The 13891-nt window shown below is 46.6% G+C and overlaps 1 protein-coding gene across 11 annotated transcripts in view; it reads right to left on the reverse strand.

The window, feature by feature from the left end:
• CCDC149 (coiled-coil domain containing 149) overlaps nucleotides 1-13891 on the reverse strand; it is a 109322-nt gene that overhangs the window by 24938 nt on the left and 70493 nt on the right. For all 11 annotated transcript variants that reach the window (XM_084971656.1, XM_021100561.2, XM_021100560.2 and 8 more), the window contains 5 exons: nucleotides 11425-11541; nucleotides 10174-10346; nucleotides 9365-9437; nucleotides 7854-7938; nucleotides 4851-4995 (listed from right to left, as the gene is read on the reverse strand). In XM_084971656.1, the coding sequence (XP_084827782.1) occupies nucleotides 4851-4995; nucleotides 7854-7938; nucleotides 9365-9437; nucleotides 10174-10346; nucleotides 11425-11541 (593 nt within the window). The remainder of the gene's footprint in view (nucleotides 1-4850; nucleotides 4996-7853; nucleotides 7939-9364; nucleotides 9438-10173; nucleotides 10347-11424; nucleotides 11542-13891) is intronic.

A 13891-nucleotide genomic window follows, 5' to 3' on the forward strand; every position in this document is an offset into this window, starting at 1 on the left:
ACGGCCTCTCAAAATGCAAAGTCCTGGGTTTGCTCATCAATTCTTTGATATGGCTCCCACTGGGACTTCTCAGCATTGGCAGGGTGGTGGTGGTGTAGGTAGTGGGTGGGGAAGCGGGGGAAGGGAGGGGGGTAAGTGCCAGGCAGTGGAAACCAGTAGGGGGGACACATGCTTACAGACATAAACGCCTGTACGCCCATGGCTATCGCTCCACCCAAACCAAACTATTGTATTATTCTAGTTACAACACGCTAAATCATGGGGGGATAAGAGCAAGCAGACCAGATTCGCATTTTATTCTTAGCCCCCACTCCATCTGCTGTATAATTTGTTTCTTTCGATACTCCCCGCTAAAACATTTATCGAGAGTATGAAGCTTAAGCCCCTCAAAGTATTAAAAATGGCACATTAGGTGCTTTATGTACTGATAGGAAGCAATCTTCAAGATCTATTGTTATGGGAGAAAAAAGCAAGGTGGAGGACAGTGGAAAAAACTTTTGTTGATGAATACAGGTACCATTTAAAAAAAAAAGAAAAAAACCTCTATCTATATAAATATATGTGAGTATTTGTGTGTGTCTGTGTAAATGTATAATGCATTTGCTTCTATATGCATCCTTGGAGAAGATACATAAAAAATGAGGAATGGTGGTTTCTTCCAGGAAGGGGAATTGGGTGGCTGAGAGATAATAGTAGTTTGGAGATATACTGTTGTTTAACCTTTTAAAATGTGAACCATCAGATGGCTCAAAATGATTAAATAATAGTTAGAAATGAAAAGGTGCACTAAAAAGGAAAAGGCCGGCAAAGTGAAAATGTCTGTCGTTCTCAACAGAGGGCGGGAGCCCAGGGCCCCCAGCGATGGGTGTGGGCGCAGTGGGGTACAGTAGGACGGCATTAGGAAATCAATCTGTCACAAGAGAGGGGAGTGTCAGGCCAACAGCCTGGGGGACACCGAGTCTGGCAGGTGGAACTCAGCCTGGCTTTTCCATGGAGGCTCGTGTTGCCATCAGAACTGTAACTGGCAGGTGATGTAGGAGTGGCCTGGGAGGCAGTGGAGGAGGCGGCGCTGGGGTCTGCGGACGGAGGGTTGATGGGAGGACCTGCCCAAGGACAAGGGGATGATGGTCTGGGAGGAAGACAGCAGAGGGAAGGCGGGAGCCAGAGAAGGACCACAGCAAGCCCTGAGAAATTGCTACTGAGTAGCTGGATGCATGAAAACCATAGAGCTTCATGACCACTCTCCTGTGAGTATTAAGGGCACAGGAACAAAGAGTCTGAAGACGAATCGCTCATCCGTTCATCAAATAATCAGGAACCCCCGCTGTGGGCCCAGCTCGTTCTACATACAGGGAGAGGACAGTGACCAAAATGGACCAACCCGAGTGATGTGGCAGTTTGTCAAAACGAGGGATTAGGATGGTGAGCAGGACACATCCATCAGTCTTCAAATCATGCTTTAAATGCTACATAAGATTCTGCCTTATGGATTTATTGTAATCTTAACCATTCTCCAAATTAAAAGTATTTGGGTTATTTCCATTTTTTTTTCACTCTTATATTAAATGAATCCACAGTAACCCCTCTTAGGTATACATCTTAGGACATCATTCTGATTTTTTTTTTCTTCAGGATAAACTCTTAGAAGCAGACTCTCTGGGTCAAAGGAACAAGCATTTTAAAGTATCTTAAAACATACTAAGGAATGGGTGCTCCAGACTCTAGACTCAGGGAATTTGGGAAGCTGAAAAAAATATCAGAGGACACTGTCAACCTGACACTGGGAAATGTGGGTTTTGCTCTTGATGACGAGGTGGGGGGCGGGGAGACAAGAATTCTAGGAAAAGTCTGGAGAGAATGAGAAGCAAAGACAGAGGGAATGAGGTTCTTCCTCCTCCCCCCACAACCCCTCACCACCGCACCCACCTTACCCCCACCGGCCCCTGGGTCGGGTAAGAAGATGGGAGACCAAAGAAAAGGCAGGGGGGCCTGGGTGGAAGGAGGAAGGAGCAGGGAACCAGGCAGCAGAGAGCATTGGAGGAATCCATGAAGATGGGTTTCAAGATGGGAATTGGGATGCAGAGAAATTCTAGATGAAAGAGGCTCAGAAAGTGGGGTTGGGGGGTACTGGAGACCTTCAAAGGAAGATTGCCACGGAAGATTCAAAAGCCGTCTTGGGAGGTATTAAAGCCAAAGCGATCTTCTGTTCCTGCCCATGGCATCCCCAGAAGCTTATCAAAATCCAGCATCCTGACATGCCCTCCAGAAACCCCCTGAATCTGCATTTCTAAACAAGCACCCCCTCCAAGTAATTCTTACAAGAGTGTCCCGCAGAGCACACTCTAAGGGGGTGGTTGTTGAAGAGCTAGAGGTGGCCTCCTGTTTGCAAAGCTTTGAGGTGAATTGCATTCATGGGAACCCTCTAGGAGGTTCAAGAAGATCCAGGAGGTTTCTGGGTGAAGGTGCAGAAGCTGGAGGAAGGGCAGAGGTTGAAGAGGGTGAAACAGGAGGTCACAGGAGAGCGGGGGCCCCAGAGGAGAGAAGGCGGTGTGGACCAACAGGAAGGTGCGTTTTTCAGAGACAAAAGGACGGGGGTGGAAGACACTGGTCGCAAGGGCACGGTAAGCCTTGGGGCTCAGAGAGGCAGGACTTGTTTTCTCAGCAAAGAGGAGCCGAGTTCACCCGCTGAGAAGAGACTAGGGTTTAGAAGACCTGAGAAGGTTTGAAAGAGCCCCAGTGGGTGCTTTAGAGGGAGCCCGTGAGGACACAGCGGGCTCCTGGGAACAGAGGGTGGGTGATTCTTCCTGAACAAGACAGACCTCGTGCCTATTCTGGGGAGATCCCCATTTCTTCTCTCTCCCATGAGAAGTGTCTCCATTTGAGCATCTGGCTCTTTCAGTCCCTGGTGAAGATTTCCTTTAAAGGAATTTGTAAGACTTTTATCGATAAATTCCCCTTGGCATCCTTGCCTCTATTCCCCCCAGGGCTCCCTGCTTTCTTTTGTCTATATATCCTGATCTCCCACATCGTCTTCCCTTCACTCATGACCTCTCATTTTCCTATGAGGTTTTCTTTACAATACTCTCCACCATTTTCCAGTTGCTACTCTCCCTGTGCCCCCCCCCAACTTGCCAGGCCCCCAATCCCTGCCCCTTTCCTTCTTGTTGGACGCCCACCATTTAGCACCTCCTCCCAGATTCTACCCTTAAATCTGGGTTCCTTGCATGGGCCTTCCAAGCAGGACAGTTACGTAATCTGCAGGGCCGAAGGCAATGTGAAAATTCAGGGCCCCCTTGTTAAAAAACGATGAAGAATTTCTAGATGGGACCCCATGTGGCTGGGGCTGTGGTGTAGGCTGGCAACTGCAGCTCTGATTCGACCCCTAGCCTGGGAACATCCATATGCTGCAGGTGCAGCCCTAAAAAGAAAACAAAAAAAATCAAGATGGCGACCATGGAGCATTAGACTGAGAGCAAGGCCTTCTGAACACCGGGCCTTGGGTGGCTGCCCTGGAAGCCCACCTTGTTGGCCATGTTTGTGGCTTTACTTTATGGTTTATCCATCATTCTTTGAACACTTCCGATGTTGCTTCTGCCGTCGCTGCTACTTAACTTGCTTGATTTTGCCCAACATAGTCAACACATGTATAGTAACCAAATAAGACATCCTATTTGAGAAATAAAGTATTGCCTGCCCTATCAGCCATCGAAGCCATCCCCGAGGGTGAGCCCAGAGGGAGCTCAGGTAGGAAACAAACAAGATCTGCCATCTAACAGCCATTGGACTGCAGCCACCCCAAGGGGGCAGCTGGAGGAAACACAGGATACTGGCCCCTGATGCTGAGCTGCATGTCCAAGGAAGGAGGTCAGCCAGCCCAGCCTCTTGCATCTTCCCATACAAAGAAAAGCGCCAACTTCCTTAACTGGAGATCTCTAGTTTTCTGTTACTAACAGCAATCTTTTGTTCCGAACACCAGGCCTTTATTGCAAACCTCCTGTATATCCTTGCTCCCCACTCGCCTCCCTGGAGCAGTTTTCTTTGGGTTCTTTGAGATGCTGCTTCCTGGGCTTGCAGTCCTAAGCACGTCTGCCGACTAAAACAGAACCCTCAAGTGTCAGGTTGTACTTTTTTTTTTTTCAGTTGAAGTATTTTAATTATCGTTCCTTTTCAACACTTTGGTGGTGGTCGTGGTGGTGGTAATCTGGAAAAATGGCCTGAGAGTCCCTTCTAGGCCCAGCTGCCTATAAGCTGATGCTTGGGTGTTCCTGCTGTTCAAGAGCCCAGAGAGCCATTCAGTGAGGTTACAAAGGTGCAAGGAGGTGCCTCCCCTAAGGGGAGGCCTGGAGGAGAGCAGGTTCCACTCCCTGGGTAAGCCTACTCTCAAAGTCAGTCATGGAGTTCCCACTGTGGGACAGTGGGTTAAGAATCCAACTTAACATGGGTTCGATTCCCAGCCTGGTGCAATGGGTTAAAGGCTCCTGCCTTGCCACAACTGCAGCACAGGTTGCAGTTGTGGCTTAGACTCAACCCCTGGCCTGGGAACTTCCATATGCCAGGGATGCAGCCATAAAAAAAAAAAAATGTCAGTTGTAATATGCATTACTTTACTTGGCGAGTGGCTCTGAGTAAGGATTCAATAAGCAATAACCAGTTTTATTTCCTTATTGGTTCCAGCTGAGAGCCAAGATGTCAGAAGCACGGTTCTAGTTTGGTCAGTTTCCTTCCACATTTGAGGGCTCTTCTTTCCTTCCCTTAAGACCTGCAATCCCATCTGGTTGCCACCCACTGCTGACAGCCATTGCCCCACAGAGCTCCTGCCCACCCTGCACCCAAGGGTCCAGCCCACCTACTTGTTGGTCTGCCTCTGGTGCTGGATCACCATGTTTTTCTCATGGATCGTCTCCAACAGAGCTGTTGCCAGAGATTTCAGATCAGAAATGGACTGTGGGGTGGCTGGGAGACTGCACCCGTGATCCTCGGAGAGCAGGTCCTGGACTAGGTGAGATATAAAATGTACAACTCAGTCTTCAGTCCTTCTGGAACACCGGGATGCAAACCAATGCCAGTTTTTGCTTGATAATGAAGCTGGGATCAGTTCTCAGCTTCTACAGGCTACTGTGTTGCAATGGAAGAGTCCACTTCAAGTGTCAAAAGTCAAACAAGGACAACAACAAAATCCAGCGTGAGGGTTAAAAAGAGAGGAGGAAGTCCTCATGGACTTTTATCAACACTTTTACAATAAAAGGATGATACTCTTTTGCATTTGTCCAATATTTTATATTTTCAAAACACTTATACTGCCTAATACATTTGAGACTCAGAATTAAAAAAAAAAATAACCTGGAAAGGGTTATTTATTCCCATTTCATGGACAGAAAAGCAAGCTACTGATGGATTCAAAACATTAGCTGAAGGGCACACAGGCAGGCAAATGACAATGACTCTAGTTCTGAGCTGCTTGCCTTATATCACAGCTTCCCACTGTGTGGTACCCTCGGGGCAGGGGTGGGGGGTGGGCAGGCAAGGTAACATAGGAGATTTAGAATTCAAAATATATTTTATATATGCATGTTTTCAGAAACTAAGAGATAACCCCCAAAGACAACAACCACGTGTACTCCTACCAGACGGGAAACAAAAGAAACAATAAAAATCTCTCGCTAGGCATCTCTGTACACCATTTCCTATACGCCTGTATGTAGACACATAAATTCACACATTTCTCTTCAAAAATGGGAAAAAGCTCTGTTTTTTTCACTTAACCTTATGTCTCATCATGCGTATCTACTAAAATATAAAATGTAACGGCTGCCTAGTACTCCATGCACAGATCTATAGTAATTGATTTAATTACCGCTGGACTTTTATGTTGTTTTCAATGCACTTTTAAAAACTCTTATAACTAATGTAGGAAGAACTTTCTTGAGGCAAAATGCTTGCATACATCTGCAATTATTTCTTGCTGGCTCAAAGGAGATCAGTTTAAGGCTTTTCATTACGGGTTGCCAAGTGATTCTAGAGAAAGGTTGTGCCAGGCTGACCTCTGTGCCATGGTGTTTGAGTGTGGCCAGTATCCCCCACATCAGTGACAGGACCGGGTCTCAGCATTCAAAGATGCTTGGCTATCGAGGGGATCCAGAGCTATTTCTAGATGGGCCACTTCACATTTCTATCAAGTTTTGTAGTTTTCTTTTTAAAAACAATTCTAGGGTGTCCTTTTCTAGTAGAGTGAAAAACAAAAGTTTCCTGGAAGTGGTCTAGGTTATTAGGTAGGCTGGAGATTCAGTAGTTTTAAAAAAAAAATCCAGGAGTTCCCGTTGTGGCACAGTGGTTAGCGAATCCGACTAGGAACCATGAGGTTGCGGGTTCCGTCCCTGGCCTTGCTCAGTGGGTTAACGATCCGGCGTTGCCGTGAGCTGTGGTGTAGGTTGCAGACTCGGCTCGGATCCCGCGTTGCTGTGGCTACAGCTCTGATTCTACCCCTGGCCTGGGAACCTCCATATGCCACGGGAACGGCCCAAGAAATAGAAAAAACAAACAAACAAACAAAAAAAAACAGAGTTCCCATGGTGGCACAGCTGAAATGAAATCGACTTGGAGTTCCCGTTGTGGTGCAATGGAAATGAATCCAACTGGGAACCGTGAGTTTGCAGGTTTGATCCCTGGCCTTGCTCAGTGGGTTAAGGACCTGGCGTTGCTATGAGCCGTAGTGTAGGCCGAAAATTCAGCTCAGATCTGGCATTGCTATGGCTCTGGCATAGGCTGGCAGCAACAGCTCCGATTAGACTCCTAGCCCGGGAACTTCCATATGCCTTGAGTATGGCCCTAGAAAAAGACAATTAAAAAAAAAAAAAAAGAAAGAAAGAAAGAAACGAATCTGACTAGGAACCATGAGGACACAGGTTCAATCCCTGGCCTCGCTCAGTGGGTTAAGGATCCGGCATTGCGGTGAGCTGTGGTGTAGGTCACCCAAGTGGCTTGTATCTGATGTTGCTATGGCTGTGATGTAGGGTGGCAGTTGCAGCTTCAGTTGGACCCCTAGCCTGGGAACCTCCATATGATGCAGGTGTGGCCCTAAAACAAAACAAAACAAACACCAAACCAAAACAAACCCACTGTAGCACTGATGAGGACTGCCACATGATCCTGGCAAACCTGCACTCCAGCAAGCTCAAAGCAGGCCAGCCCAGCTCCGCCCACTTGAGACTTCCGTTTAGAACTGAATCCCCAAATATTAAGTGTCAGAAGCAAGCTCTCTGCTATTTATTCCGCTGACAGTTCCTGGAAGATCATTATTTTTCATTGGCATTGACAAGAAAGAGGAACAAAATTGCAATCAATAAAAGCTTCTTTGAAAAAGGCACATGTGCCATGATAAAATGATTTTTAGCAGCTCTGAGACTTTTCTAGTCTGGTCATAGAGGCCAGGAAAGGAGAAACTTGAGGAGGATGGAACAGACACTTGGAGATGCTCACCTGGTGATTAGAGAAGGGAAAACATTCTGGAAAGGAGAGCATGGTTAGGGGAATAGTTGCAAACGGAGTCCAGTCATTAGAGAAATCTCTAATACAGCAGTCCTGGAGCCAGCACGAGCATCGACTGGGGACTTTTTAGAAAGGCATATTCTCTGGTCTCACCCCAGACCCACACTGTTAGAAAGCCGGAGGTGGGGTCCAGGAAGCTGAGTCTTAATAAGCCCTGCAGGAAATCCTGACGCAGGCGGAAGTTGCGAGGGCAGGGGCAGTGACTGCTTTACCAGTTACCACGGTGCCCAGTTTACAAAATGAGGTGTGCACCCAGGGTGCTGGCGTTCGGGGATCCTAAGCGGCCCCTCCCTGAACATGACCCCTACCTTGCTTTGCAGACAGGACTCCAGTCAAGGCACTGCTGCTGGATTTACCCTGGCCTTTGGAATTTTTCCGTCTCTCGAGAGCATTCTAAAGCAGCATTGGGAGAAAACAAAAATCTCCATCAGAAAAGCCAGTAAGGGAAGAACACCTAACCACAGAAGGGCCATTCTCCCACCTAGCACACGAGAACTCTTCGCAAACTCCAAATGCTGGCCCGACGTTGAAAATTCAGAGTCCCTGCCAAAGAGTTATGATTTTTATGGACCTGGTAAAGAGTTGTTTTTTTTTTTTTCTTTTTTTTTTTTAAGTTGGTGCCCAGCAGAATTACAGCAATTACATCCTCCTATATATAGAAGGCACTCGATGCATATTGGCTAAATTAAATCAAATCTGAAGCAAGAACTCAGTCTAAAAGTGTGAAGTCCCTAGTTATGGAAACCTCTTCCGAAGAGACATGAGATAAAGAATAGGTTGACTTTCATGGACCAATGCCAAAAAACTGTTAGTGGTGTCTGGAAGGATTCTGAAGCTGGACTGGAGAAAGGGCCATGATTGATGAATGAAATTTGCCATGGACCCAAGATTAAGGAAGTGCATATGTGTCGTTCCTAGAACAGACCGTTACATTAAAATTGCTATGTGCTATACAGCCAGTGTTTGGCACATAGACGTGAATAAATGCTGTTAAGCGAATGCATACACACATTTTTTAAATTATGTATTAATTATACAACTTTAAACGCTGTATTCTTCTTTGGCTCTGGGTGTATATATAGATGGGCGTACACGCAAGCGTGGCCCCCAGAGAATGGAAAAGGAAGAACAGCACAGAGGCGTCTGAGAAGAAAGGCCAACGTCCAAAGCCAGGGAAATGAGACGGCTCTCCCCAGCACGGAGACCGCGATAAAACTTCACCCTCAGGAAGAGAAATCAATCTATTTTCAAAGCAGAGAAACCCAGGAGGTTTTTCTAATTATAACACTTAACAACGAACATCTGCAGAAATAGATATTATCTAACTAATGGTGCTGGAATGAGTCTAAATAACAGTGGGGCGAATTTAAACATTCTGTCCTTTCAGTGTGACTCGGACATTATCGTGGAGATTGCGATTTCTCATCTTTATTTCTTCATTGCTCGGAAATCATTTTCTTACGGATGATTAGGAGACAAAGAGCATCTGATGACAGAACATTTTCTAGAGAAGCCGGATAAGAAAACTCATTTAATATGGGAACCAAGGCTGTAAAGAGGCCATGTCCAGACTCTGGTGGGCTCGCTGCACCCTGTGCAGATAACAGCAGCGGAAGCAGATTCGGTAAAAGCTGCTTGTATTGTGGTTGCTGTTTGGGGTTTAAGTCTTACTGACGCCTCCGTTAAAAACTCTTATGGGACTCTATCTGGGAGGGCAGGCAAGCACTAGAATATCTTTGGCACATAAAAGGGAATTAAAATAGAATGACATTTAGATGTATAGGAGTGAATCATCAGCATCACCGTCATGATTTTCTACCTTGTATTTGGCAATGTTAGATTTCAAGAGGTTGACCTCTTCGTGAAGTTGCTTTAATCTCTCTTGAAGGTACCTGGAAAAGCATAGATAGATACAACTAAGAAGAGTTTGGGGACAAAGTTAAAAAAAAAAAATGCTTAAGTAGGAGAGGAAAAAAAAGAAAACCACCCAAGAGCCATTCTTTACATACGATGCCTTCTCATCACCCAAAGGAGGAAAAAGCAAAGTGCATCTTTGGGGCTTCTTCTTAAATGGCTGCGATCAAGGTCAAATACGCCCAAATCACAGACACCTCACTTTCCAAGAGCCCTCTGCAGAGACTCCCTCAGGGGTATCAACACAGTTTGCACAGAATTCCCATTAAGATGATGCCACTGGGAAGCGAGGCAGGAAGAGCTGACGCCAGACCCAGCGTTAAGTTAGTCACATATATACGTAGAAATGTGCCTCTGGGAAAAGAAACGGCTAAGGGGATTTCTCAGTTTATTTTCTTATTCTTTTCTGTCTTCCCTGATAGCAAAGCCCAGCAGCTTTCACTGGTTCCCTATCCTTCTCATCCACCCGGGGAGGGCAGGAAGAAAGAGGGGATGAATCAGGTGTGTGAGCATATGTGGTTCTGCTTTTTTTTTTTCACCGTTACAATGAATGTGTGACAGGAATCTCGTGGTGTGAGGGTGGGGACTTTCCTTTCACTGTAAGGCAGTGTTCACACATGTAAACAGGGCTGCAAATAACTTCCAGCCTGCAGGTGCAGGCGCGTGGCGAGCCAGCATCCGACGTGGGCTTGGGCCCCGGGCCCGGCCACCCACCTGTTCTCCATGCACAGGGCGTCCACGTCAATGATACGGTTCTCGTGACCGCTCAGGATGTGGTTGAGCTCCTGGTTGAGCCTCTCGACTTTGTCCTGGTAGGAAGACCGCTCTTCTTTCACATCCTGAAGCTCGTCCACAGAGGCCTGCAGGTCGTGCTCCAGAGATTCGATCTGAAACCAAAGGAAGCGCCCCGACTCAAGGTGTTCTTCAGACGTGGCTTTATGGAGACGGAGCCTTCTGCTTTGCTGAGTGACTTTTAGAGAGCTTATTAATACCACCCGCTTGCTATAAAACGCTAAGCACCGCACACTGGAAAATGATAAAAGCTAAAAGCAAGGGGACGACTTCCGGCCAGACATGTACTCTACCTAAGATGAGAGGGAAGCAGCAGCCTGGAAACACAGAGCCCAGGGCTGACCCCCTGCAGCCTGCCCTCGAGCCGGAGGCTGGGAGAGGGCAAATCCAGACCTTGGGAACAACAGCCAGTGTCTTACAAATACAGACTTTTTCAAACCACTCTAGACCCAGAAATCTTGTTCTGCTCTTCAAAACCAATTAGTAAGGGAAGAAAAATGAAGTTTGGGCCCTCTAAGCTGTTCACTAACTAGGGTTCAGTACCCGTTGAGAGTCTGCCTAAAAAGCAACGCTCAGCATTTCAGCGGAAACTTGCAAATTAAGGCCAGTTTGTCATGTTCTCTCCCTATCTATCCTGGGTAAGGGGGGGATGTTCCCTGCTGTCTTTAGAGCAACGGCACTCAACGTAAGACAGCAGACCTGCTGGCGGCCAGAAACAGAAGAGGCTGCTTGGGAACCTAGCAGAGCACAGAAGCAGAAAATGCATTCAAACTGCATCTTTCTTCCTCCTCGGATCACATCCCAGGCACCCCATACTCTCTGAGAAATGGGGGGAGGGGCACAATCTACCCTTCCTTGCATCATGCCCAGCTGTGTAAACACATCTCCTACTCTCTTTTTCTTTTTTTGGGCTATACCCAAGGCATATGGATGTTCCCAGGTTAGGGGTAGAACCTGAGCTGCAGCTGCTGGTCTATACCACGGGCACAGCAATGCCACATCTGAGCCGATCGGCCACCTAAGCTGCAGCTCACAGCAACACTGGATCCTTAACCCACTGAGCCAGGCCAGGGATCGAACCCACGTCCTCATGGGTCTAGTCAGATTCTTAACCCGCTGAGTCACAATGGGAAACTCCAACATCTCCCACTCTTTGCAGATGTTGGCGGTAACCTGTTCCTTAGCTCTCTCCAGCTGCTGAACCAGATCTTCACGCTCGTGGGCCGCAAAGTGCCGCACACCAATTTCTTCATCTCCAAGCCTCTGTTTGGCAATTGTCATCCTCAAGAGCTGCATGTTCCATTGCAGGAAAAGAAGAGAGAGAGAGAGTTAAAATGAATAGATCTAAACAAACCCCCAAGCATACCAGGCATAAAGTGCGGGAAGATAAGCTTTTTTAAGAAATACTGGAAAGAGTCACAACCCAAAGACATTTCCTGCCAGTATCATGAATTAAAAAAAAAAATTTAATTCACTATTGGATTCTGTACATGCATGCAGACATGTGTGCACACATACACTGTATGAGGCTTATGGGAACACAGGTCTGGCCATCTGGAGGTGGCTGTCCTGTGTAGCCTTGCCATAGTGAAGGAAAAAACTCTGGGTCTCTTTTATTTTATTTTAATTAATTTATTTATTTGTCTTTTTAGGCCCCACCCACGGCATATGGAGGTTCCCAGGCTAGGGGTCCTCCAATCAGAGCTACAGCTACTGGCCTACACCACAGCCACAGCAACATGGGATCTGAGCCGTGTCTGCGACCTATACCACAGGGCAGGGCAACGCCTGACCCTTAATCCACTGAGCGAGGCCAAGGATGGAACCCATGTCCTCATGGATGCTAGTCGGGTTCGTTAACTGCTGAGCTGAAATGGGAACTCCCTCTTGATCTTTTTTAAACTTAGCAAAGGTAACCAATCTTCAAAAAAGAAACAGACTCACTGACATAGAGAACAGACTTGCCGTTGCCAAGGAGGGGGGAGGGAATGGGATGGAGTGTGAGGTTAGTAAATGCAAACTATTACACTTAGAATGAATAAGCAATGAGGTCCTACTGTATAGCACAGGGAACTATATCCAGTCTCTTGGGATAGAACATAATGGAAAATAACATAAGAAAGGGCAGGTATACATGTGTATGGCTGGGTCACTTGGCTGTACAGCAGAAATTGGCACAACAGTGTAAATCAACTCGAATAAAAATTTTTAAAAATAAACAGGAAAGGTTAAAAAACAATAACACTGTGTTGGAGAGGATCTGCTACAATGGGCATGCTCCCACATTCTTTTTTTTTTTTTTTTTTTTTTGTCTTTTTGCTATTTCTTTGGGCGGCTCCCGCGGCATATGGAGGTTCCCAGGCTAGGGGTCAAATCGGAGCTGTAGCCACCAGCCTACGCCAGAGCCACAGCAATGCGGGATCCGAGCCGCGTCTGCAACCTACACCACAGCTCAGGGCAATGCCGGATTGTCAACCCACTGAGCAAGGGCAGGGACCGAACCCGCAACCTCATGGTTCCTAGTCGGATTCGTTAACCACTGCACCACGACGGGAACTCCTGCTCCCACATTCTTAACAGTTAGGTTATGTTATCAAGAGCCTTAAAAATGGCCCTACCCAATGAACCAGTAAGTCTACTTCTGATAATCTGGGCTAAAAATAATCCCAGAAATGGACTAGCTTTAGTTTAAAAAAAAAAAAAAAAAAAGAATAGATTGTGTAGTTCTTATAGAAAGAGTCAAAAAAAACCCAGAAAAAAACAAACTAGGAACAATGTCTAACAATAGCGGAATGGGAGTTCCCGTCGTGGCGCAGTGGTTAACGAATCCGACTAGGAAGCATGAGGTTGCGGGTTCGATCCCTGGCCTTGCTCAGTGGGTTGACGATCCAGCGTTGCCGTGAGCTGTGGTGTAGGTTGCAGACGCGGCTCGGATCCCGCGTTGCTGTGGCTCTGGTGTAGGCCGGTGGCTACAGCTCCGATTGGACCCCTAGTCTGGGAATCTCCATATGCCGTGGGAGCGGCCCAAGACCAAGAAATAGCAAAAAAAAAAAGACCAAAAATAAATAAATAAATAAATAAAATAGCAGTGGAATGGCTAGCAAGTGATAATGCAATCAATCAATGGGCAAGACTGCAGCTGTTTGAAACAAGGGTGATGTGAACTATGTGCTGATGCCGCCATACTAAGTGGGGGGGAAGAAGCAGAAGACTTTTGTACGCCATAGGACTGAAATTATACTAAGAACCCAAATACAAAAGAAAAACACGACCAAATACACTAAAATTTTTAAATGCGTATGTTTAGGTGCTATGAGACTGTACATGTGATCTGTTCTAACTTTTAAAATAAGTATACATGAATTTCATAATGTACTTTTAAAATGTTTTCAAATCCCTAGAAATTAAATTCTAGTTCTCAAAACGTAATTTTCTAAAAGATCCCAGGAGAAACTTGGCTTTCCCAGACTCTGGGGCCAAGCTCTGCGTGTAGCTCCAAACCCCCAGCAAAGCCATGATGGAAACTATGTTAGGGACTCCGGGAAGGTCCAGTGGTCTCAGAACATCCCCCTTACGCCCATCAGTGCCCCGTAGGTTGCCATTAGACTGACTCATTAATGTTACGGCACTGGCGCTTCTC

This window comes from Sus scrofa, chromosome 8 (assembly GCF_054392235.1).
Source record: "Sus scrofa isolate SSC_HxYL_T2T_F1_AM1 chromosome 8, Sscrofa_HxYL_maternal_Yorkshire_Landrace_v2.0, whole genome shotgun sequence".
NCBI lineage: Eukaryota > Metazoa > Chordata > Mammalia > Artiodactyla > Suidae > Sus > Sus scrofa.